This window comes from Lepidochelys kempii, chromosome 14 (assembly GCF_965140285.1).
Source record: "Lepidochelys kempii isolate rLepKem1 chromosome 14, rLepKem1.hap1, whole genome shotgun sequence".
Classification (NCBI taxonomy): Eukaryota; Metazoa; Chordata; order Testudines; family Cheloniidae; genus Lepidochelys; species Lepidochelys kempii.
In genome coordinates, this window is record NC_136393.1 from 223,571 (window position 1) to 249,104 (window position 25,534).

A 25,534-nucleotide genomic window follows, 5' to 3' on the forward strand; every position below is an offset into this window, starting at 1 on the left:
ATGTTTAATAGTGTAGAGTCAAGAACCAATCCCTAAGGGACACCACTAGAAGAAACACACCCGTTCAATGATGATTGTCGATTTACAGTTACATTTAGAGACCTGTCAGTTAGTTTTACTTCATTTAATGTATGCCATGTTGATTTTGTATTGTTCTAGTTTCTTAATCAAAATGTTATGCAGCACCAAGTCAAATGCCTTTAGAGAAGTCTAAAAATATTATATTTACATTATTACCTTGATCAATCACATTTGTAATCTCATCATAAAAAGATATCACATTAGCGTGACAGGATCTATTTCCCATAAACCCATATTTATTGGCATTAATTATATTACTCTCTTTTAATTCTTTATTAATTGAGTCCCATATCAGCCATTCTGTTATTTTGCCCAGGATCAATGTCAGGCTGACAGTCCTATAATTTCCTGAGTTGTCCTGTCCACCCTTTTAAAATATTGGCACAACATTAATTTTTTTCAGTCTTCTTGAAAAAGTGTTCCAAGGGTTATTGAAAATAAATATGCTGACTCTAAGGCTACCATCTCCTAATCATCCTATTTACATTTGGAACTAATTTTGGAATGTGAATACCAGGTGCCCAAGATTATTTCCACCAAAACAGCATCCTTTAAACAAAGTTATTGTGAGGTGGATGCTCATGATTTTTGAAGCATGAGCCCTGTTGTATTATCTAGAAGTATTTCTGTCTATCGAAGATAAATAATAAGCATATACTGTTAGGTTACCCTACTGTATCGGCATGTTCAAGACTGTCTACTATAAAATATTCATTACCTATGCTGGAACAATATACCTGTGTTGTAATCAGACCAGATTGTTGCTGTTTAAATCGCTCAGATAAAAGATTCTTGATCCATGGTGTAGTTCTTGTAGGTGCTAATATGTTATGGTGGGGGTTTTTTTTGCTTCATTTACCCTTTTCTTTCAGGTGCATTTTGTGCTGATGAAGTTTTCTCTGGAGCTCCTTTGAAGAACCTGGAAGCCAGAACAGCACACTCAGACTCCATGGTAACACAGCACATACAAAAGGTATGAAGAATCTTGAGCTACCCAAAGCTGTTATCCTTGCTATTTTATATATTTTTGTTATACACATTTTCTTTGCGAGCAAAATGTTCAGTATATGGAGCAAGATCTGTTGCACAGGCTGGCCTGTACAGGGGTGTCAGGGACCAGCCTACCTGTGACAGATTCCTGTAAAGGAGAATGAGCCAATTCAGATCTACCTGGAAGTAATGAAATCCCTAGGTGGCTGGTTGGCTAATGAGCCTGCTAAAGGATTACCAGGGCTCAGTTGAGGTGGTTCCTAGAGACAGGAAGCTCCTGAGGAGAAGTGCTCCCACAAGAACTAAGCAGGAGAACTCACCAAAGCAGGGGCTTGGAAGGTGTGCTGCGGGGGACAGATAACTCCTGAATAGTGGCAGGAAGCCCAGCCTGTTAGGAGCTATATGCTAAGCTGCAGCTGACAGATCTCCACAGACCTCTGGCACCAGCAAAAGATTCTCCCCACATAACAGGCAAGAGACCTGACTCCAGGGAAGGGACTGAGCCAAGAGAACCAATGTTGGAGGGGAGGGGCGGCCCCTGGTTGGAACGGATGAACTAAGACTCGCTCTGTAGCCCAGCTAGGATGCTGAGGTGAAGGTTTTCTTGTACTTTCATTAGGCCTTTCCTTAATAAACTAGACCCCTCAGAAGGGGCATTGTTCGCTATGTAAAGCCTTGTTTAACTTATTAATGATGTATGGGAAAACTGAGGCTTGGTGTGCTGGGGGTGCTATAGGGCAGGTACACCCTGTGACATCCTCCATCTGGCTAATCAGTGCTCAGTCCAAGACTGGAGAGGAAATAAAGGTGGCTTTAAGCCAACTTTATATTCCTCCAATCCTGGGGCAAGCTGGTGTCTGGTCCTGTCCCTGGTTCATGTCCTTTCCTGATGTTTATGCTTTTCAGATATTTTGTCATGCCCACCCCCTTTTGTTGTTGCTTGTCTAAGCTATGCAGATTTAGCTCTTTTAGTCTTTCCTCATAAATTGATTCTTCCATCCCCCAATAATTTTTATTGCTCTTTTCTGAACTCCCACAAATATTTCAATATCTTTACTCTAATGAGACACATAGAATTGAACGCAGTATTTTAGGTGTGATCTCACCAGAGTCCTAGAAAGAAAGCAGAACTATTATGTTGATGCTTCATAATGTGTGATGCTTTTTATGTGCAACTAAAACTACATTCACTGTTTTTTACAACTATATCACTTTGATAAACTCATGTTTGATTTGCTGTCTGCTAGAACCATAAAAATGCTGAAAAGAGTAGAAAACATGCCTTAATGGATAGACTTAAGGAGCTCATTTAGCTTAACAAAGAGAATGTTAAAGGGTGGTCTCTGTCTCTCCCTTTCTCCCCCGCTGCGGCAGCCCCCGAGCTGGGGCTGGAAAGGAGGGGGATCTCTCCCTCTCTCCTCCGCTGCAGCAGCCCCTGGGGCTGGGAAGGAGGGGGATCTCTCCCTCTCTTCTCCGCTGCGGCAGCCCCTGAGCTGGGATGGGAAGGAGGGCCGTCTCTCCCCGGCAGCCGCAGCCCTGGAGCTCGGGAAAGTCGCCTCTTTCTCTGGCCGCCGCAGCCCTGCACATCCCAAATTCGACCCACCCCCTCTTCTCACCCCACTGCCCCCTCCCTATTCTCTCCAAGGCCACCACCTCACCTTACATGTGCGTCTTCTCCAGGGTCCAGGCACCGAATTAGTGAAGCCACACCTTCATGGCTCCACTAATTAGGTGGGTGGCCCTTCAATCTCTTGTGTGCGGCAGCCCAGATGCGCACCTTAGAGGGAACTATCTGCGGACCACCTGAATGGAGCTCGGTCCGCGGACCACAGTTTGAGAACCTCTGATGTAGATTGTTTTGCTGTCAAGAACTTAGTTTTTATATGTTGAGTGGTTATGCTTGTGATAGGTTATGCCCTTTAGGAAGCCACCTGATGTGCTGAGATACCACTGACTCTTCCTGTTCTGCCAGTTTGAGCCCCCTTTAACCTGTCTTGCTGAGCCAGGCTATTAAAACCTCCTCTAACACACACACAGGCAGGGCCACACCCAGCTGCAGATCACTCTGGAAAGACTCAGTTTAAGGGACTTGCTCCAACACTCTGGTGCTCACTCCTTTTAAGGGGTACAAACTCAAAGATTTTATGAAATTCACCCCCTCCCTCAATGTGGAGAGAGGTATGCACACTTCTTGCCCCCCCAGTTAGAAATTACAGAAACTGGGTTTAATAATAAACAAAACAAATTTTATTAACTATAAGAGGCAGATTTTAAGTGGTAAAAGGGATAATAAACAGAACAAAGCAGATTACTGACCAAATGAAATCAAAAAGGCAAACTAAGCTAGTTTCACTAAAGAAATTGGTTACAAATAGTATTTCTCACCCTAGATGTTGTTGCAGGCAAGTTGCAAAGTTTCTGTGGTTCAGAGTTTCAGTTATATTCCTTTTCAGACTGGACCCCTGTCTCAGTCTGGACTCCCCCCTTGCATTCCCTTCAGGTGGCTTCTGTAGTCTTTTTTCTTGGCCTGACAGCCATGGAGAGGAGGAGTCCAGTTTGCCTTCCTCCCCATCCTTAAATAGGATTTACATAAGGCGGGAATCCTTTTTTTCCCAAACTTGACCCTCTTCCCTTACAGTAGAAAGTTACAAGAAATCCCAGGTAATGTTTTAGTATCGGGTTACAAGACCACCTGACTCTGTAGTATCACAGTGTCCATGAGTCAGTGGCAGTTTGGAGTGTCTGCAGGAAGGCCAGGCTTTTCACAGTCCATTGCCATCGCTGATGGGCCAGCTGCCCTGTCTGGCTTTTCCATTGTTGTACCTGAAGTGTTAGCAGTGGGCGTCACCCAAAGTAGCATAGTTGAAATACAGATACATAGTCAATATTCCTAACTTCAGATACAGAAATGATACAGGCATACAGATTGGATAATCACATTCAGTAAATCATAACCTTTCCAATGATATCTCACATGAGCCATCTTGCATGAAGTATATCTCAGTTATGTCATATTCATATCATAAGCATATTTTCATGAAGAATATGGAATGACATGTCACAATGCTATACTTATATATAACATATTTTCCAATTGTAAGCATAAATGGGGGGGGTCAATTTTATGGATTTGCTGAGTTGCCAGTTAGATTTTAAAGCTAAAATCTAACAGACTCAATTTGCCAATTTGATAAGTGTTTATGGTCACTATTGTGATGGAATTTAATCAGGATAACTTATTTTTATTGAGTTCAGGGAGAATTAGGGTATGTCTTCACTACGAATGTTAAAGTGCTGCCGTGGCACTAGTCCTAGGAGAGAGCTCTCCCAGCACTGTAAAAAAACCACCCCAACGAGGAGAGTAGCTACCAGTAGGTGTAGCCCCCTGAGCGAGAAAGTGTCACCCCCCGAACGAGAAAGTTTCAGCACTGTAAAGTGGCAGTGTAGACAAGGCCTTAGCTTATTAATTTTAACTCTAGGTTCTTTTCAGGTCAATTTTTACCTTGGACAGTATTTTTCAAATCAGGACATTTGGTGTTCTTAATCAACAGTTTATTCATTCATCCAAAAACACATAAGTATATACACAGTGTATAGGTCAAGGTTACATACATCAAATTTTCTAGGTATGTACTGAACACACAAATACAGTCTCTTAAGCAATTGTCATAGGGTAAGGTTGAAGCTCGGTCATTATATGATATATCAATACAAATGATCAATATTTCTTATTACATTTTCTTATGCTTATCAATCATCAATTCTTTAACACCACTAACACATTTTTTATTCCAAGGAGTAAGGATGTTTATTTTAAAGACTCTTTTAAGAGTGAGGTCCCTGCTATTTGAATAGTTTGGTATGGAAAAACCAAGTTTAAAATGTTAAAAGCAATTGCTGAAAGTTGTTATTTAAATCGCTCTTAGGCCGCTTTGCTTGGGCTTACAAAGAGGAGGACGCATGTAACATTAATTAGCTAAAATCCAAAACATGAGGTCTCACTAAAGAGTGTGGACTCAACAAGAGAACTTTCAGTTATTTATATTCAAGAACAGAAAGAGAAATACAATCTTTGAAATGAAATCTTATAGTTTCTTCTTCGTCCTATTAACCCTGAAACTCGATCCACGTAGCTGGTCCGAGTGTTGGTAGCACTTCTGGATTCTGCAGCTTCTTTGTAAATTAATTCAGCTCTGGGGTCCACATGAGGGCAATCTTCTTATTTTCTATTGGGTACTGATTGTCAGGGCACTCTGATTTCAGCTTATTTTATCTGCTGCTTCCATTGATATCCAATAGATGGCGATAGTGTATAAGAAATTTCTTCCATATTTCTCTGAGTTGGAGGGTTTTCATGTTTGATCAGTTTCAAAAATTGCATGTCAGGATTAGCACACATTATTAATTGGAATTCCATCCCTCTCCTATTTTTAAGCAATTTCTCTTAATATTTCAAAGTTATACCCTGGTTATGTGATTATATCTTTCAATACCAGATAACCCAGGAGATCCCTTTCTGTTCTATGTAATATTCTTTTTCTCCTTGTGCTGCACAGTTCTTGCCACTTCTGTAGTGCAACAATCATATAGAAAGAAAACAAAAAATATTCCTTATAGTCTTTTAATTTAGTGGACATAGTCCATACATTCTTTGGTTGTATAAGCATTTCACATCTTTTAGGGCTTACAGTGGAACAGGACATGTTATCAACATACAGAAAGAGGGTTTAGAAAGAGGTACAGGTTCTAATTTGGGGTGAAGGACATACTGAAGAAACAAAGCACATGGTCAATACAAATGTATAGTTTATAATTTGGGGTGTAAACGTGAACTGGACTTCTTGGGACAACAAAGAAACTTTGTCCCAGTAACAAACACAGCAAGCTGTTTGTGATTGGTTTAAACTCTCAGCTTCCGGATTGCCCCTGAATTATTGTCACAGAATCAAGGCCAGGTTTCCCACCTAATCCTAAAGTCACTACCTAATGGCCTGGATGTTGGCTGACTGAGCACCATGGAAAAGAACTGTTCTTTGCATGGTCAGGAGATCTTAGAGCAGGAAATTGTCCTCAAGGAAAACCTGTTCTGCTAAGTGGAAAAGGTTCTCTATATGGGTGGCCCCAAACAGCCCAGAGCCAGTGCAGGCCTTGGTATCAAAGATTCTGGACTAACTGCAATTAAAATACACTGGACTCTTTCAGTTCAATTAAGGTCCATCTGGCAGCAATATTGGCATACTATCCACAGATACAATCACTCTCCATCTTCTCCCATCTAATGGTATACAAGTTCCTTAAGGCCTTTTGCATACATACCCATTGGTTAAGGACTCTGTTCCAGCATGGGACCGCAGTGCTATGTTTCATAGGTTTATGAAGTCCCCCTTTGATGCAGAGTACTCCATTCATCATCCTAATCTCAAAATGGTATTCCTGGTTTCCATTGCTTCATCCAGAAGAGTTGGAGAGCTCCAAGCACTCATGGCAGAATCCCCATATACCATATTTCACTGAGATAAAGTGGTCCTGAGACATGGTGCAAAATTCCTCCCCAAGGTGGTTTTGGAATTCCACTTGGACCAATCCTTCAGCCTAAGTGTATTCTTTTCCAAAGCCACATTCCACATAAGGGGAGAAGAAAGTTCACATCCAGGGCTGTTCAATACTATATGGACAGGACCAAGCCTTTCAGAATGTGCCCATGTCTTTTGTGGTTATTGCTGGCCAGTCTAAAGGCTTTCCCTAAGGCTTTCAAAATGAACCACACTTAGCTCTCTTTGCTATCAGCTGGATGATATACGTCTCCCATTGACCTTTCAAGCTCAGTGCACCAGAGCTCAAGCGGTATCTTCGTGCTTCCACAACATACCAATATTGGAAATTTGCAAAGCTGCTTTGTGGAGCAACCCACTCTTTATTTGTCAAGCATTACACACAGGACTTGACTGGAGAGCTGTATTCCAATCTTTATTCAACTGGTGCAGTGGATACATCTCTTGCCTGCCACCCTAAAGAGGATACTGCTTGCCAGTCACCTACAGTGGGAGCCACACTGTCACATACTTGAAGAAGACTGAACAGTTACTTACCCTACAATAACTGTGGTTCTTTGAGATGTTGTAGTCAGTGTGGATCCCATGACCCGCCCTCCCTCCTCATTCTTGGATTCCTCAGCTGAAATGGCTTCCAGTAGCAATGGAACTGAGTGAGGGTCGGGGGTGCACCACCCTTTATGCTCTTGCAGGGGAGCATGAGGAGTCACAGGGCAAATGTGTGACCTTTCCAGATATTGCTCGGGAAAAGATTCTGAGCTTGTGTGCATGGGATGCATACACACTTACAATGGGATCCATAATGACTACAACATCTCAAAGAACCAGAGTTGCTGTACGAAAGTAAATGTTCCTTTCAATCTAATAGGATTGAGTGATAACAATTCATAATTTACAGCCAAAAAAGGAGATTGTCAAATATCACTTGGGATAATCAGAGCCTGTTCAGTGTGATCAACAGAAACATTTGGATGTTCATTCTTCTTCAGAACCCTCAGTATCCAAGGGATATTAAACAGTGTTGTCTTTGAAATAATAGCAGTTTTCCTCAGTTTTATGGTTATAAATTGATTCACCTGTTTAGTTGCTTTAAAAGACTAAGGGCATGGCTACACTTGTGAGTTAGAGCGCATTAAAGCAGCCCAGTGCGCTCTAACTCACGATGCATCCACACTGGCAAGGCACATAGAGCGCTCCTGGTACTCCAACTCAGCCAGTGGAATAACATTTGCTGCGCCCCTGCTGGAGCGCTGTGGCGCCAGTGTGGACGCCCTGCTCTGTTAGTGCGCTCTGATCGGCCTCCAGAAGTATCCCACAATGCCTGTTCTAGCCACTCTGGTCATCACTTTGAACTCTACTGCCCTGCCCTCAGGTGACCAATCGTCAGACCCGCCCTTTAAATTCTCTGGGAATTTTGAAAATCCCCTTCCTGTTTGCTCAGCCAGGCGTGGAGTGCTCTCAGCACATCTTTCCAGGTGACCGTGCCTCCACACGCCAGGCGATCACCAGTATGGAGCAATGGCGAGGTGCTGGACCTCATCAGTGTTTGGCAGAGTTCCCCACAATCTACCAAGAATATTTGTTGACGGTAGCTATCTATTTAATTTTTATTATTTGTTGATCACTAACATTGTGCTTAGTACTGTATATAAAGCGTAGACAGTGAGGCTTCTGCTTCAAGGAGTTTACAATCCATATAGACAAACAGTAGCGATTATTTGGATACAAATAGCACAGGGTGAGTGTGACATTCCCCTCTGGTGTTATCTGGACTGGTGATCTGCTAGGTCACTCCAATCCTTGACTCTGGGAGCCAGCCTTACCCTGCTCTGCTGTGAGAACCACCACTCCTGGGCTGTTCACACACAGCCTCTGGCATGTAAGCTGCTCCTTGGATTGTGCAATCAAATTACACTAGCCAATACCTCCGGTCCCAGATACAACCCTAGGAACCTCCATCTTGCAGTGTCCAGTTATGCCCACTGGACGTTACAAGCTTATATGAGTTCATCAATTTAACAAAGAAATTGATATGTACCAGACTTGTTCTTCCAAGGGCAGTCTCTGACATGCTTCAAACCAAACGCACTGTTCCAGATAGAATAAACAAACAGATTTATTAACTATAAAGACAGATTTTAAGTGATTATAAGTCAAAACATAACAAGTCAGATTTGGTCAAATGAAATAAAAGCAAAACGCATTCTCAGGGTATGTCTACACTACGGAATTAGGTCAAATTTATAGAAGTCGGTTTTTTAGAAATCGGTTTTATATATTCGAGTGTGTGTGTCCCCACAGAAAATGCTCTAAGTGCATTAAGTGCATTAACTCGGCGGAGTGCTTCCACAGTACCGTGGCTAGAGTTGACTTCCGGAGCGTTACACTGTGGGTGGCTATCCCACAGTTCCCGCAGTCTCCGCTGCCCATTGGAATTCTGGGTTGAGATCCCAATGCCTGATGGGGCTAAAACATTGTCGTGGGTGGTTCTGGGTACATATCGTCAGGCCCCCGTTCCCTCCCTCCCTCCATAAAAGCAAGGGCAGACAATCGTTTCGCGTCTTTTTTCCTGAGTTACCTGTGCAGACGCCATACCACGGCAAGCATGGAGCCCACTCAGGTAACCGTCACCGGATGTCTCCTGGGTGCTGGCAGACGCGGTACTGCATTGCTACAAAGTAGCAGCAACCCCTTGCCTTGTGGCAGCAGACGGTGCAATACGACTGGTAGCCGTCATCGTCATGTCCGAGGTGCTCCTGGCCACGTCGGCCAGGAGCGCCTGGGCAGACATGGGCGCAGGGACTAAATTTGGAGTGACTTGACCAGGTCATTCTCCTGCAGTCAGTCCTATTGAACTGTCTTATGGTGAGCAGGCAGGCGATACGGATTGCTAACAGACCTATTGCATCATCTTCTGCTGGGCAGCCATGAGATGTGGATGGCATGCAGTCCTTCTGCACCATCTGCTGCCAGCCAAAGATGTAAAAGATAGATGGAGTGGATCAAAACAAGAAATAGACCAGATTTGTTTTGTACTCATTTGCTTCCCCCCTCCCCCGTCTAGGGGACTCATTCCTCTAGGTCACACTGCAGTCACTCACAGAGAAGGTGCAGCAAGGTAAATCTAGCCATGTATCAATCAGAGGCCAGACTAACCTCCTTGTTCCAATAAGAACAATAACTTAGGTGCACCATTTTTAATTGGAACCCTCTGTGAACTCCTGCCTGAAATACTCCTTGATGTAAAGCCACCCCTTTTGTTGATTTTTAGCTCCCTGAAGCCAACCCTGTAAGCCGTGTCATCTGTCGCCCCTCCCTCCGTCAGAGCAACAGCAGACAATCGTTCCGCGCCTTTTTTCTGTGCGGACACCATACCAAGGCAAGCATGGAGGCCGCTCAGCTCACTTTGGCAATTAGGAGCACATTAAACACCACACACATTATCCAGCAGTATATGCAGTACCAGAACCTGGCAGAGTGATACCGGGCGAGGAGGCGACGTCAGCGCGGTCACGTGAGTGATCAGGACATAGACACAGATTTTTCTGAAAGCATGGGCCCTGCCAATGCATGCATCATGGTGCTGTGGAACTCCGATTCTGGGCTCGGGAAACAAGCACAGACTGGTGGGACCACATAGTGTTGCAGGTCTGGGATGATTCCCAGTGGGTGCGAAACTTTCGCATGCGTAAGGGCACTTTCATGGAACTTTGTGACTTGCTTTCCCCTGCCCTGAAGCGCATGAATACCAAGATGAGAGCAGCCCTCACAGTTGAGAAGCGAGTGGCGATAGCCCTGTGGAAGCTTGCAACGCCAGGCAGCTACCGGTCAGTTGGGAATCAATTTGGAGTGGGCAAATCTACTGTGGGGGCTGCTGTGATGCAAGTAGCCCACGCAATCAAAGATCTGCTGATATCAAGGGTAGTGACCCTGGGAAATGTGCAGGTCATAGTGGATGGCTTTGCTGCAATGGGATTCCCTAACTGTGGTGGGGCCATAGACGGAAACTATATCCCTATCTTGGCACCGGAGCACCAAGCCGGTGAGTACATAAACCACAAGGGGTACTTTTCAATAGTGCTGCAAGCTCTGGTGGACCACAAGGGATGTTTCACCAACATCAACGTGGGATGGCCGGGAAAGGTACATGACGCTCGCATCTTCAGGAACTCTGGTCTGTTTCAAAGCTGCAGGAAGGGACTTTATTCCCAGACCAGAAAATAACTGTTGGGAATGTTGAAATGCCTATATGTATCCTTGGGGACCCAGCCTACCCCTTAATGCCATGGCTCATGAAGCCGTACATAGGCAGCCTGGACAGTAGTCAGGAGCTGTTCAACTACAGGCTGAGCAAGTGCAGCATGGTGGTAGAACGTGCATTTGGATGTTTAAAGGCACGCTGGCGCAGTTTACTGACTTGCTTAGACCTCAGCGAAACCAATACTCCCACTGTTATTACTGCTTGCTGTGTGCTCCACAATATCTGTGAGAGTAAGGGGGAGACATTTATGGCGGGCTGGGAGGTTGAGGCAAATCGCCTGGCTTCTGGTTACACGCAGCCAGACACCAGGGTGGTTAGAAGAGCACAGGAGGGCGCAGCACGCATCAAAGAAGCTTTGAAAACCAGTTTCATGACTGGCCAGGCTAAGGTGTGAAAGTTCTGTTTGTTTCTCCTTGATGAAACCCCCCGCCCCTTGGTTCACTCTACTTCCCTGTAAGCTAACCACCCTCCCCTCCTCCCTTCAATCATTGCTTGCAGAGGCAATAAAGTCATTGTTGCTTCACATTCATGCATTCTTTATTTATTCATCACACAAATAGGGGGATGACTACCAAGGTAGCCCAGGAGGGGTGGTAGAGGAGGGAAGGAAAATGCCACAGAGCACTTTAAAAGTTTACAACTTTAAAATTTATTGAATGCCAGCCTTCTTTTTTTTGGGCAATCCTCTGTGGTGGAGTGGCTGGTTGGCCGGTGGCCCTCCCACCGCGTTCTTGGGCTTCTCGGTGTGGAGGCTATGGAACTTGGGGAGGAGGGTGGTTGGTTACACAGGGTCTGTAGTGGCAGTCTGTGCTCCAGCTGCCTTTGCTGCAGCTCAACCATACATTGGAGCATACTGGTTTGGTCCTCCAGCAGCCTCAGCATTGAATCCTGCCTCCTCTCATCACGCTGCCACCACATTTGAGCTTCAGCCCGCCGCCTACTCTCTTCAGTCCACAACTTACTCTCTTCAGCCCGCCACCTCTCCTCCCGGTCATTTTGTGCTTTCCTGCACTCTGACATTATTTGCCTCCACGCATTCGTCTGTGCTCTGTCAGTGTGGGAGGACAGCATGAACTCAGAGAACATTTCATCACGAGTGCGTTTTTTTTCTTTCTAATCTTCACTAGCCTCTGGGAAGGAGAAGATCCTGTGATCATTGAAACACATGCAGCTGGTGCAGGAAAAAAAAGGGACAGCGGTATTTAAAAAGACACATTTTATAAAACAGTGGCTACACTCTTTCAGGGTAAACCTTGTTGTTAACATTACATACATGGCACATGTGCTTTCATTACAAGGTCGCATTTTGCCTCCCACCACCGCGTGGCTACCCCCTCAACCCTCCCCTCTCCCCATGGCTAACAGCGGGAAACATTTCTGTTCAGCCACAGGCGAACAGCCCAGCAGGAACGGGTTCCTCTGAGTGTCCCCTGAAGAAAAGCACTATTTCAACCAGGTGACCATGAATGATATCTCACTCTCCTGAGGATAACACAGAGAGATAAAGAACGGATGTTGTTTGAACGCCAGCAAACATACACTGCAATGCTTTGTTGTACAATGATTCCCAAGTACATGTTACTGGCCTGGAGTGGTAAAGCGTCCTACCATGAAGGACGCAATAAGGCTGCCCTCCCCAGAAACCTTTTGCAAAGGCTTTGGGAATACATCCAGGAGAGCCGCAAATGCCAGGGCAAAGTAATCCTTTCACATGCTTGCTTTTAAACCATGTATAGTATTTTAAAAGGTACACTCACTGGAGGTCCCTTCTCCACCTGCTGGGTCCAGGAGGCAGCCTTGGGTGGGTTCGGGGGGTACTGGCTCCAGGTCCAGAGTGAGAAACAGTTCCTGGCTGTCGGGAAAACCGGTTTCTCCGCTTGCTTGCTGTGAGCTATCTACAACCTCATCATCATCATCATCTTCTTCATCCCCAAAACCTGCTTCTGTGTTGCCTCCATCTCCGTTGAAGGAGTCAAACAACACGGCTGGGGTAGTGGTGGCTGAACCCCCTAAAATGGCATGCAGCTCATCATAGAAGCGGCATGTTTGGGGCTCTAACTCGGAGTGGCCTCTCTGGTTTTCTGGTAGGCTTGCCTCAGCTCCTTAAGTTTCACGCAGCACTGGTTCAGGTCCCTGTTATGGCCTCTGTCCTTCATGCCCTGGGAGATTTTGACAAAGGTTTTGGCATTTTGAAAACTGGAACGGAGTTCTGATAGCACGGATTCCTCTCCCCATACAGTGATCAGATCCCGTACCTCCCATTCAGTCCATGCTGGAGCTCTTTTGCGATTCTGGGACTCCATCATGGTCACCTCTGCTGATGAGCTCTGCATGGTCACCTGCAGCTTGCCACGCTGGCCAAACAGGAAATGAGATTCAAAAGTTCGCAGTTCTTTTCCTGTCTACCTGGCCAGGGCATCTGAGTTGAGAGTGCTGTCCAGAGCGGTCACAATGGAGCACTCTGGGATAGCTCCCAGAGGCCAATACCGTCGAATTGTGTCCACAGTACCCCAAATTCGACCCAGCAAGGCTGATTTAAGCGCTAATCCACTTGTCAGAGGTGGAGTAAGGAAATTGATTTTAAGAGCCCTTTAAGTCGAAATAAAGGGCTTCATCGTGTGGACGGGTGCAGGTTTACATCGATTTAACGCTGCTAAATTCGACCTAAAGTCCTAGTGTAGACCAGGGCTAAGCTGATCTTAACACTGTCAATGCCCTTACAAACCTAGATGCTTCTCACCACAGGCTGGCTGATTGCCCTTCAGCCAGGCTCTCCCCTTTGATCAATGCTTCAGTTGCTGGGTGGTGATGTCTATAGATGGAGGTGGAAGAGAGAGAAAGAGCAAAGCAAACGTCTCTCCCTTTTATCATGTTGTTTCTTCCCTCTTGGCTTTGCGCCCCCCCCCCCCTTCAGAGTCAGGTGAGCATTACCTCATCACAGTCCCAAACTGACCAAAGAAAGGAGGGTGACTCACTCGAAAGTCCAACAGGTCCTTTGTTGTTGCCTAGGCCAGTGTCCTTTGTTCCTGTGAGGCTGGGCTGGGTTTGTCCCATACATGCCCTGATGAGGTGTGAACTGTCCCTCTGCTTCTGGAGAGTTTTTGCCTGGGCTTGCTTTAAGCCACAAGGACACATTTTCAGCCTCATAACTACATACATGAAATTTCAACCTATAACATTACCATAACAACAATGCTCAGTACATCATGAGGCTTCCGAAGACACCTGACCTGAAAACTTTGCATTATATACCGCACAATTATATTATAAGGATGAACATGGGGGTGCTGGGTGTTCCCCCGAGATACAGAATGTCACAGTGAGCAGATGTGAATTCCACACACAGTGCTACAGCAGTAATTTTTTATTTAGATTTACATTTCGTACAATTAAATAACAGCAGTTCTTGGGTGGCACACTAACAGTAATAGACTTTATGGGGTAAAATGTTTTCTTCGGAGAAAGAGGAAATCCACTGCTCCAGGTTAGGATGGAGTTCCACATGTAAGAGGTATCTGCCCATCCATCTGCATACCAGTGGGTCTCTCCTTTGGTGGTTCTTTCTGTTTCCTTCTACCCTTGGGGTATTTTTTCCTTCATCTTTTTCATTGCCTTCTCTCATCCCACCCCCTCATTCCTCTTCTTTGGGATCTCAAAATAATGGAATTGGCATGGGTGTTAGGAGCACGGAATTTCTGAGTTCTATTCCTAACTCTCCCACTCACATGCTATGTGCAAAGCTTGAGAAAATCACTCTCTTTCTGTGTGTCAGTTCTTCGAGTACTTGCTCATGTCGATTCCAAGTAGGTGTATGTGCACTGCGTGTACAGTCGCTAGAAAGTTTTTCCCCTAACGGTACCTGTTGGGTTGGCTCAGGCGCCCCCTGGAGTCGCACCTTCATGGCACTGCATATAGAGCCCTGCCGACCTGCCGCCTCTCCGGTTCCTTCTTACCGTCAGTGATGGTCGTTGGAGTGTTCTTTTCTCTTTCGTTTTCGAACAATCCTCTAGTGTACTCGTAGTTCCTACCTGTAAATAGTTTCAATAGTTAGTTAATAGTTTTTAGTAGAGTGTAGTGTAATGTTTGAACCCCCTCCCCTTGTTAGCTGGGGATCTCTTCCCTGTTCCCTTCCCCTGCCCGGGGCCAGGGCATGCCTTGGTCCCAGGGGATTAAGCCTTATAGGGTCTGCCAAAAGCTGATGCCAAAGAGCGACCCACACACATCCTGCTAAAAGTGCCTGGGGGAATTGCAGCAGACTGATAGGTGTAAGATTTGCAGAGGATTCTGCCACTGCACTAAGAAGGAAAGAGACAACAGGCTAAAACTGTTGCTGATGGAGGCAGCCCTGTGGCTGCAGAGTCGAGCCCCATGGACCCAGCACCGGGTACTTTGGCATCAGTGCTTAGTCCACCAGCTTCAATCAGGGATGCTGTGGCACTGAGGAAGGACTCTGGGGTCAGAGACCCTCAGCATCATCACTCCCTAGCACCGAAGACTTCCTTGCATGCGGAAACCCAGCACTGCTCGCAGTTGCCGGTGCCTCTCAAAAAGCACAGGTAGACAGACAGAGGGCGCTCACCTGCTTGAATAACTGAGCATGAGCCTGCTAGCGGAGTGCGACCCAAGCCAGGCCACTCTGTCTTGTCCGTGCCTGATGCAGTACCATTGACTCCGGGCCTGCAGAAGGGTCCATTGATCCAGCACCAGTGGAAGAGGATCAAGTGGAGGACTTAGAACTCCCCTCCACGCCAGAGATCTTTGAGGCAGCCACAGACCTCATACCTCTAACGGGCCTGCGCTCTCCCGACCAACGCGAGAGGTCATCAGTCCCAAAGCCTCTGGCACAGCGAAGACCTCTGCTGCCATCAAGAGGCAAGCCAGAGATGATGCAGCACCACTCGCCTCCCCCTGGCACCAATCCCCGGCACCGTCAGGCACCCCGCCACCATGGTCTCCGCACTTGGACTCCTCAGCTTCAGAGTCAGAAGCGGAGTCTTATATATCTAGAAAGAGCCAGCACTGAGCAGAATGGCATCTTCAGAGGTCGGAAATGGGACAATCCTTCCCACCCATGCCGTGGCCAGCGCAGTGGCCCTTTTGGACCCCATGGGCATACCACCAGTCCCAGGTGTCCTTTTCACGGCAATCTCTTTCAGTCGCCCCAGATGGATGAGTCCCGTCCCAGGCCAGAGAGCTCTCTCGCGGTGCTGACGTCAGCACCGCTACCGGATCTGCAGTCGGCACCGCAGATGGCACAGTGGTTGGCACCAAGATGGGCGCAGATACCAACGACTGGGCGCGCATTGAGTCCGGGAAGCCAGACAAACAGGAAGGTCCCTTACCAGCCCAAGTCTCCTCCTCTTCCTCACCCAATGAGGCAGTGGCAGGAACATCCTTGGCGCCTGCCCCAGCTGATAGTAGAGCCCACCAGGAGCTCCTCAGAAGAGTGGCCCAGAATCTGGGGCTCCAGATGGAGGAGGTTACTGAGGTCTCAGACCCTACGGTGGACATCTTATCCCTCACGGTCCCCACCAGGGTAGCGCTTTCCCTTATTAAAACAATACAAGAGACCACTAAGACCCTGTGGCAGACTCTGGCCTCTTTAACCCCCACAGCGAAAGGGGTCAAAAGATGATTATTTGGGCCCTGGTTGAATTTACACCGTAGTCTACGTTGCTAATGGAAATACCAAAAATGGGCTCCAGTATTGGCTTCAGTTGAAAGTGTTACCATTCAACTGTTTTGTTTTGTTGTTGTTGTTTTTTTGGTGGGCAGGGACAACCAACTTCTAAGTAAAATAGTTTGTATCCTACCCTTATCCTTAAATTAACGGAACTTTTATGCTGTCTCTTTCCCTTTCAGGATGCAGTGATTAAAGGGCTTCAAGAAGAGATTGTAGATCTCAGACAACAATTATCAGGGGTGGGGTCAGGCGATGGCCCCCAGCAGTGTATGAATTGCTCCACACAGGAAATGCAGAATAAACTGAAGGAAGCAGTGAGAAAGATCACTATTCTGAGCCAAGAAAAGCAGCAACTAATTGAAATGGGAAACAAACTTCGAGCAGAACTTGGTGAAGTATCAAAGAAAGGTAAATTCATTCTATATAAGGCTTTTATTCCTGATGGGAGAGTAAATCACAGGGATTTGAGACGGAGAGAGCCAGATGGGTTTGTCCATACTTACCGGTGGATCAATGAGTGACGATTGATGCATCGGTGGTCAATTTAACGGGTCTAGTGAAGACTCGCTAAATCAATGCAGATTGCTCTCCCGTCGACTCCACCGGATCAAGAAGAGTAGGGGGAGTTGATGGGAGAGCGTCTCCCATCAACATCGCATAGTGTGGACCTTGTGGTAAGTAGATCTAAGCTATGTCGATTTGAGTTACGCTATTCATGTAACTCAAATTGCATAGCTTAGATTGAATTTCCCCTGTAGTGTGGACAAGGCCTAATGTGAAAGTAAAGTGCGGGGAATAGGCTGATCCTTAAGACAGTGCATTTCTGTTCCTAATGTGAGAATTAGGTGCTAGTGCAGGGGTGGGCAAACTTTTTGGCCCAAGGGCCACATCTGGGAATAGAAATTGTATGGTGGGCCATGAATACTCAGAAAATTGGGGTTGGAGTGTGGGAGGGGATGAGGGCTCTGGCTGGGGGTGGGGGCTCTGAGGTAGGGCCAGAAATTAGGAGTTCAGGGTGCAGGAAGAGGCTCCGGGCTGGGGTGGGGGAGTCGGGTGTGGGGGGAGGGAGAGTGAGGGCTTCAGCTGGGGGGTGTGAACTCTGGGGTGGGGCTGGGGATGAGGGGTTTGGGGTGCAGGAGGATGCTCTGGGCTGGAATCGAGGGGTTTGGAGGGCAGGAGGGGGATCACGGCTGGGGCAGGGGGTTGGAGTACGGGAAGGGGTGCAGGGTCCAGCTAGGGGTGCGGGCTCTGGGGTGAGGCTGGGAATGAGGGGTTTGGGGTGCAGGAGGGTGCTCCGGGCTGGGATTGAGGGGTTTGGAGGGTGGGAGTGGGATCAGCGCTGCAGGGAGTTGGGGCATGGGGAGAGGCTCAGGGGTGCAGGCTCCGAGCAACGCTTACCTCAAGCAGCTCCCGGTAGCAGCGTCATGTCCCTTCTCTGGCTCCTACGTGGAGGCACAGCCAGGTGGCTCTGCATGCTGCCCTGTCTGCAGGCACTGCTCCTGCAGCTCCTTTTGGAGCGCCAGAGGGGGCCATTGGAGCGGGACCATTGGAGCACACAGGAGCCAGAGGGGGGCCATGCTGCGGCTTCCGGGAGCTGCATGGAGCAGCCCCCAACCCTGCTCTCCGGCTGGAGTGCCAGAGAGGGCCAAGCCCCAAACCCCAATCCCCAGTGGGAGCTCGCAGGTCGGCTTAAAATGGCTCACGGGCCGGATCCGGCCCACAGGCCATAGTTTGCCCACCCCTGTGCTAGTGGTTGAAAACAAGTTTGTCCCTAATGCAGAAGGTGTTGGGCTAAAACATGACAAAGAGTTTGCCAGTCAGTAACTCTTGGATATGGAGATATTCAGTAAAGACCAGCCTAGTGCTAAAGTGTCAGTGGGAACTTTGTATAAGAGTGAAAATTTGTTTCTGTATTTATAAAGAGGTTATTCGTCTTATGGAATCATTGTTTGATTCTCATGGAAGAGGAGAAGAAAGCAGAATAACCTTATCATCAAATAAACTTAAGATGAATTTTGAGGTCATGTGAGAGAATTTCATTGTAGAGATTTTAATTCTACTGGAAAAAGGGTTGAAAAAAATCACCTGTAGGAAAAGATATTTCTAGGCCAGTTCTGACACGGCTTTGTGTCCCTATGCAATGAGAGGCTGACATGTTCTGTAACTAAATGAAGGGGAAATTTTCTTTTAGTTAAGAGTGACAATATAGAAAATTCCCTCTTCATAATTTATTTTCTCTCCTTTTTAGGACTTCAGCATTACATTAGCTCTAAACAGTGCCCTGTCCATACTGTCTATGGTGCTCTGTATCCTAAAGAGCTTGCCAATGAAGCACAGCATCGACTCTCAGCTTTAGAGCATCTACAGTACCAGCTTACAACACGGGTAATGATATATCCTCCATAAAACTAGGTTTTTGATCAGATTATTGAGACACTGTGCTAAACCCATATTTTCAGTTGCATATAACTTTTCCCAGAATCTTCTTGGATTGAAATTTCTCATGCTAGATCTCAGCCGAGAAGCATTTTTGGATCATTGTGAACATCCATTTGGCTGACTTTGAGTTAACTAAACCTAGAGAGGAGGGGAAATGTTTTTCACCTAAGAAACTTTCAGATTCATTTCTATATTACTATATTAAAATTTCAGTCCTAAATGAGGAGTATGTCTGTCTTTAAGAAATTTAGATTTAAAATGACAATTGTGGTCCATTTAACCTTTATTATTGGTGATATCAAAGCCAAAAAGAACCTAGTGTCACTTTCAATTTCCAGTCTGAGTTTGCAGTGTTGGCAGTTCGAAAAAAATAGTTTCTACTTGTAAACTGCATGAATTTGATGGATAATCCCTGAGAAATAACAAGTGTGGAATCTTTCAAAGCTCTTCTTACCATGTCACTTTTCTAGAATAAAACTGCACTGTAAATCCTGCCCTCTCAGCCTAAAAAATTACATGTCCTGTATTACTCTTATCCAGCACCATCTTAATCATGCTGGTTTCACTGTGGTGGATTCTGCTCACTTGTGTTTTAACACAAAACATGTTGTCACTTGCCCACTTAAAAGATACCGGACTGAATGCAAAGTCTGATTGCTACCTCTTAGCCTGAACCCTTCTATCCCCTAGCTAGCCCTACAGCGTTCTTATTTTCTCCTTAGTGGTATGTTTTTTTAAATTTGTGATCTTTAGATCACACACACAATTCAAATTTCTTGACCACTTCTTGACTTTTACCTACCAGAATAAAGTAAGTCCCCCAGAGTCCAGAAAATTTGAAGTAGCTGACTAGGGAGCTATTTCACAAGTTGTTACTAGGCTTCCTTGACGAGGGGTGAGTCCATAGGTATGTACCTCCTGGGTCGTGTCTACTTTGGCTGAGGATGTTGGCTAATACTTGTTTCTCTTCTTTCAGTGAAGAATGGGTCCTCAAGTTGTTCTCTGGATGATTCCTTGAAAGCACCCATGTGCTTTTTGCAAATACTGCAAAAAATCCAAAATGCAACATTTTTCATATTTTAAAATGCATAATGAAAATTAATTTGTTTCTGTAAGAAATTAGAATGATAAAATCATTATTTTTTGGGTTCAAGGGACATTTTGCAGTTAAGTTTCCAAAATTGGATTATTTTTGAAAATGCAAAAGTCTTGATTTTTTAAAAAATTTCCTTAATTTTTTCCCCAACAATGGGTCCTGTACTACTATGTGACAGTGACACTCCGTGACACTCTGTATGTATAGAGTCCTGCACTTAGGACGGAAGAACCCCATGTACCGCTACAGACTAGGGATCGAATGTCTCGGCAGCAGTTCTGCAGAAAAGGACCTAGGGGTGACAGTGGATGAGAAGCTGGATATGAGTCAACAGTGTGCCGTTGTTGCCAAGAAGGCCAATGGCATTTTGGGTTGTATAAGTAGGGGCATTGCCAGCAGATCGAGGGACGTGATTGTTCCCCTCTATTGGACATTGGTGAGGCCTCATCTGGAGTACTGTGTCCAGTTTTGGGGTCCCACACTACAAGAAGGATGTGGAGAAATTGGAGAGAGTCCAGTGAAGGGCAACAAAAATGATTAGGGGTCTGGAACACATGACTTATGAGGAGAAGCTGAGGGAACTGGGATTGTTTAGTCTGCGGAAGAGAAGAATGAGGGGGGATTTGATAGCTGCTTTCAACTACCTGAAAGGGGGTTCCAAAGAGGATGGATCTAGACTGTTCTCAGTGGTAGCTGATGACAGAACAAGGAGTAATCGTCTCAAGTTGCAGTGGGGGAGGTTTAGATTGGATATTAGGAAAAACTTTTTCACTAGGAGGGTGGTGAAACACTGGAATGCGTTACCTAGGGAGGTGGTGGAATCTCCTTCCTTAGATATTTTTAAGGTCAGGCTTGACAAAGCCCTGGCTGGGATGATTTAGTTGGAGATCTGTCCTGCTTTGAGCAGGGGGTTGGACTAGATGACCTCCTGAGGTCCCTTCCAACCCTGATATTCTATGATTCTATGAGTCTATCTGGCCTCTCAGTCCTCATCCTCAAAGTAAACCTGCACAACACCTTCAAAAGATGAGCCTAGGAGTTTGAATTAATAACTTTGCTAGACACTAAAAATCATGGACTCAATAAGGACAGTAGATTGATGGCTCATTACAGCAATCTGTAACCCAGAAACCCTACTTTATCTTATGACTGCAGAGTTGTTGACTGCCCACTTCACCTTGAATGGTCTCTTGCAACATACATTAACTTCTTATGCTTAACAATCTGTTCAGCTTGTATTTAGCAATGACACTCTGAGTACCTTTCCCAGATCTGAGGAAGACTTCTGTTGTAAGCTTAACAGTTTGTCTCTTTCACCAACAGAAGTTGATCCCATAAAAGATATTATCTTACCCACCTTGTCTCTCTAGTTTCCCCATGTCAGAAAAACTCTTCCAGGGAATTAAAGCAACAAAACTGTCTCACTTGCCAAAAATAAATAAATAAAAATTTGAAATATTCCAAGTTTTCAGCTGCTTGGCCTAGAAGGGCAAAACATCCAAAAGCAAAGCCAAGGAAGAACAATATAGTCACATAATGGCTGCACTCATCACTCTGGCCCCAAATTACCATGCCCTCCCTCAAAGTAACAAAGATCTCTGTCATGTTTACTGACAAACTATGTTTAATTAAGGATGTAGACGGAAGACTAGAATGCAAGTGGCACAAAGTTCACTCTCAATCCATCCACCAACAGCCATATGCTTTTCCAGTAACAATCAAAGGGAATTGTCGTCATAGCTTCAAAATCATGGTTGGCAGAGCTGTTGCAAACCTATGACTGTTAGTAAGCTGCACTCCAGCTGCTTAAAGTGCTTGGGGGAAACTCATGTGAGGGGACAAATGCCATATCTGTCCAGACTTCAGATCCTGCACTTAAAAGGACAGAGACATTAGGCTGAAGGTTGTCCTCATGGAAGCCGCCCTCAGATAAGTCTCAGAGCCAAGCTGCTCTGATTCAGCACTGAGTACTTTGGCATTGGTGCAAAGTGCTCCCTGGCACCGAGCTCATTCTGCAGAGGTGCTGGAACTAGGGGTGCTGGGGGTGCTGCTGTACCCCATGGCTTGAAGTGGTTTCCAGTTTGGTTCAATGGCTTTCAGCATCCTCCGCCCCCAACTATAAAAATTGTGCCAGCACCCCTGGAGGTTGTGGAAAGAGTTTGGGAGGAATTATTAGGAGTGGAGTTTTGGCCATTGACAAGGGGTGGGCATCTTGAGCACACCCCCTTGTGGCCCTACTAGTGCATTGCACTCAGCACCCCCTTGGGTTCTTTCAATCAAAAACCCGTACCTCCTTCCTGGGATCTGATTTATTACAATTTTCTACAAAGGATAACTTGCTTGTTCGTTGCCCCAGGTGACCCAGCACTGGATCCCTAGAAAAGACCTGGTCAGCTGTTCATGCTAATTCAGAAAGTTATTACCTCTCTACTTAAATAGGAGTGCTCAGCTCTCCTCCTTGGGGCTGGGTTATAATTTAGCCAGCTGAGAAGTCTTAGCCAGCTGCTTCCTCAGCTGGCTCCTTTTTCCTCAATTAATCTTCAGGCTAAGAGGATCCAGCAGGCAGCTCTCTCTTCCTGGTTTCTGCCCTGTTATGATGGAATAGCTAGCATATATGCTAGTCCCCATCTCAGATCCAGCTCATTCCCAATTGACTGGGTGTGAGGGGAGCCTGGCCACACCCTCTCTCCAAGGCTTCTGGCTCCAGGCCCCTAAAGATACAGTGATGGGATTTCATCCCAGGCACCATTCATTCCTGGGACTGCTTCCTCTCTATCTATATCCCCCTTAGGTCCTTATATGGAATATTTCAAACCTTTACAGGTCCATGTCATGTAGTGGGGTGGGCCGACCACTACATGCTACTGCGTGTGCAGGGCAAACTACCCCGTCATAGCAATACTGATCTTCTGGGTATATAACATAGTTTAATTTCCTACTTCATAATATCTCTATTTCTTGTGTATTACTGTAAGCACTAGACACATAAAACTCACCTGTAAATACAGTCTTTCCAGAGGCTCCGGAAACACATTGCAGGTTATCTGTAGATGCGTGTGTTAAATGAAATGTGCAATAATTTGGGCTGGCTTCTTTTCATAACAGGAGCTCCAGTATGCACAGCAACAACGTTTCTCAAGATTGACTTCTATGGTTGCCTTTCCCAGCTCAATAGAGAGCTTAAGTGATGAAAATGTTCCAAGTACCTGTGGTGAGAGAGCGGAATTACCCCAGATTCAGGTACAGTACAGGAATTTTTTACTAGTTTGATATACTTTTAACCATGTGCTTTAGTTCTATATAACACTCATTTTCTATGAGATACTGAAAATTCATTACTTTACTTATTAAGTGCAAAATAGTATTTATAATACAGCTTTATTTTATAAAACATATGTTAAACAAGTTGTATCCCAACCACACTGTCCGTGTTCCAACCTCATTCTCTTTCCCCTTATGCCCTGTCTAAATTAGAAATAATAACACAGCTTGTCTCCCAGCTGCTGAAACTATCTAGCTATCTCACTGAGAAGCTCCCAGTCCTGACCCTCTCCCGTCCCCCTGCCATCTTTTGATTAAACCAATTTCCAGGTGTCATCCATCTGAAGAGTAGATATCCTCTTAAGGGGATGTTCTGATTCTTACAGGTTCAACTGGAATCTTCTGTAAGAAATTGCAGTCCAGGGCAACAAAAGGAAAGTACATCCTCAGAAACAAACCAATCACAGCAACTCAGTAGGGAAAGCCAATCCCAACAGGCCTGGATGTCATCATCTGGAGTACACAGCTCTCTGCAGGATATTTGGCAGATTCTAGATATGGGATCAAGCCCTTCTATTCTCAGCCCTCAAAGCAACATAGATCAAGGTAAGAATGACTAGGAAAGAATTCACAGTATGAGGAGTGAAGGTACAATAGTAGATTCTCTCTGTTTACACTGATTTTACTATATGAGAGGTTTCAGAGTAGCAGCCATGTTAGTCTGTATTCTCAAAAAGAAAAGGAGTACTTTTGGCACCTTAGAGACTAACAAATTTATTTGAGCATAAGCTTTTATGAGCTACAGCTCACTCCATCGGATGCATTCAGTGGAAAATACAGTGGGGAGATTTATATACATAGAGAACATGAAACAATGGGTGTTACCATACACATTGTAACGAGAGTGATCACTTAAGATGAGCTATTACCAGCAGGAGAGCGGGGGCGGGGGGAATAAACATGGGGAAATAGTTTTACTTTGTGTAATGACCCATCCACTCCCAGTCTCTATTCAAGCCTAAGTTAATTGTATCCAGTTTGCAAATTAATTCCAATTCAGCAGTCTCTCGCTGGAGTCTGGTTTTGAACTTTTTTTTTGTTGAAGAATTGCCACTTTTAGGTCTCAGAGTAACAGCCGTGTTAGTCTGTATTCGCAAAAAGAAAAGGAGTACTTGTGGCACCTTAGAGACTAACCAATTTATTAGAGCATAAGCTTTCGTGAGCTACAGCTCACTTCAAGCTCACGAAAGCTTATGCTCTAATAAATTGGTTAGTCTCTAAGGTGCCACAAGTACTCCTTCACTTTTAGGTCTGTAATCGAGTGACCAGAGAGATTGAAGTGTTCTCCAACTGGTTTTTGAATGTTATAATTCTTGATGTCTGATTTGTGTCCATTTATTCTTTTACGTAGAGACTGTCCAGTTTGACCAATGTACATGGCAGAGGGGCATTGCTGGCACATAATGGCATATATCACATTGGTAGATGTGCAGGTGAACGAGCCTCTGATAGTGTGGCTGATGTGATTAGGCCCTATGATAGTGTCCCCTGAATAGATATGTGGCACAGTTGGCAACGGGCTTTGTTGCAAGGATAGGTTCCTGGGTTAGTGGTTCTGTTGTGTGGTGTGTGGTTGCTGGTGAGTATTTGTTTCAGGTTGGGGGGCTGTCTGTAAGCAAGGACTGGCCTGTCTCCCAAGATCTGTGAGAGTGATGGGTCGTCCTTTAGGATAGGTTGTAGATCCTTGATGATGCGTTGGAGAGGTTTTCGTTGGGGGAGGAAGGTGATGGCTAGTGGCGTTCTGTTATTTTCTTTGTTGGGCCTTTCCTGGAGTAGGTGACTTCTGGGTACTCTCCTGGCTCTGTCAATCTGTTTCTTCACTTCAGCAGGTAGATATTGTAGTTGTAAGAATGCTTGATAGAGATCTTGTAGGTGTTTGTCTCTGTCTGAGGGGTTGGAGCAAATGCGGTTGTATTGTAGAGCTTGGCTGTAGACAATGGATCGTGTGGTGTGGTCTGGGTGAAAGCTGGAGGCATGTAGGTAGGAATAGCGGTCAGTAGGTTTCCGGTATAGGATGGTGTTCGTGACCATCGCTTATTAGCACCATAGTGTCCAGGTTTTCCCCCCGCCCCGCCCCTCCCCCCCGCTCTCCTGCTGGTAATAGCTCATCT

General features: G+C 45.6%; 1 protein-coding gene across 1 annotated transcript in view; it reads left to right on the forward strand.

Moving 5' to 3' along the window:
* CCDC57 (coiled-coil domain containing 57) overlaps positions 1-25,534 on the forward strand; it is a 130,223-nt gene that overhangs the window by 66,070 nt on the left and 38,619 nt on the right. Inside the window, exons 13-17 of the mRNA XM_073310540.1 lie at positions 954-1,054; positions 16,747-16,975; positions 18,816-18,952; positions 23,208-23,342; positions 23,750-23,969. Coding sequence (XP_073166641.1) covers positions 954-1,054; positions 16,747-16,975; positions 18,816-18,952; positions 23,208-23,342; positions 23,750-23,969 — 822 coding nt within the window. The remainder of the gene's footprint in view (positions 1-953; positions 1,055-16,746; positions 16,976-18,815; positions 18,953-23,207; positions 23,343-23,749; positions 23,970-25,534) is intronic.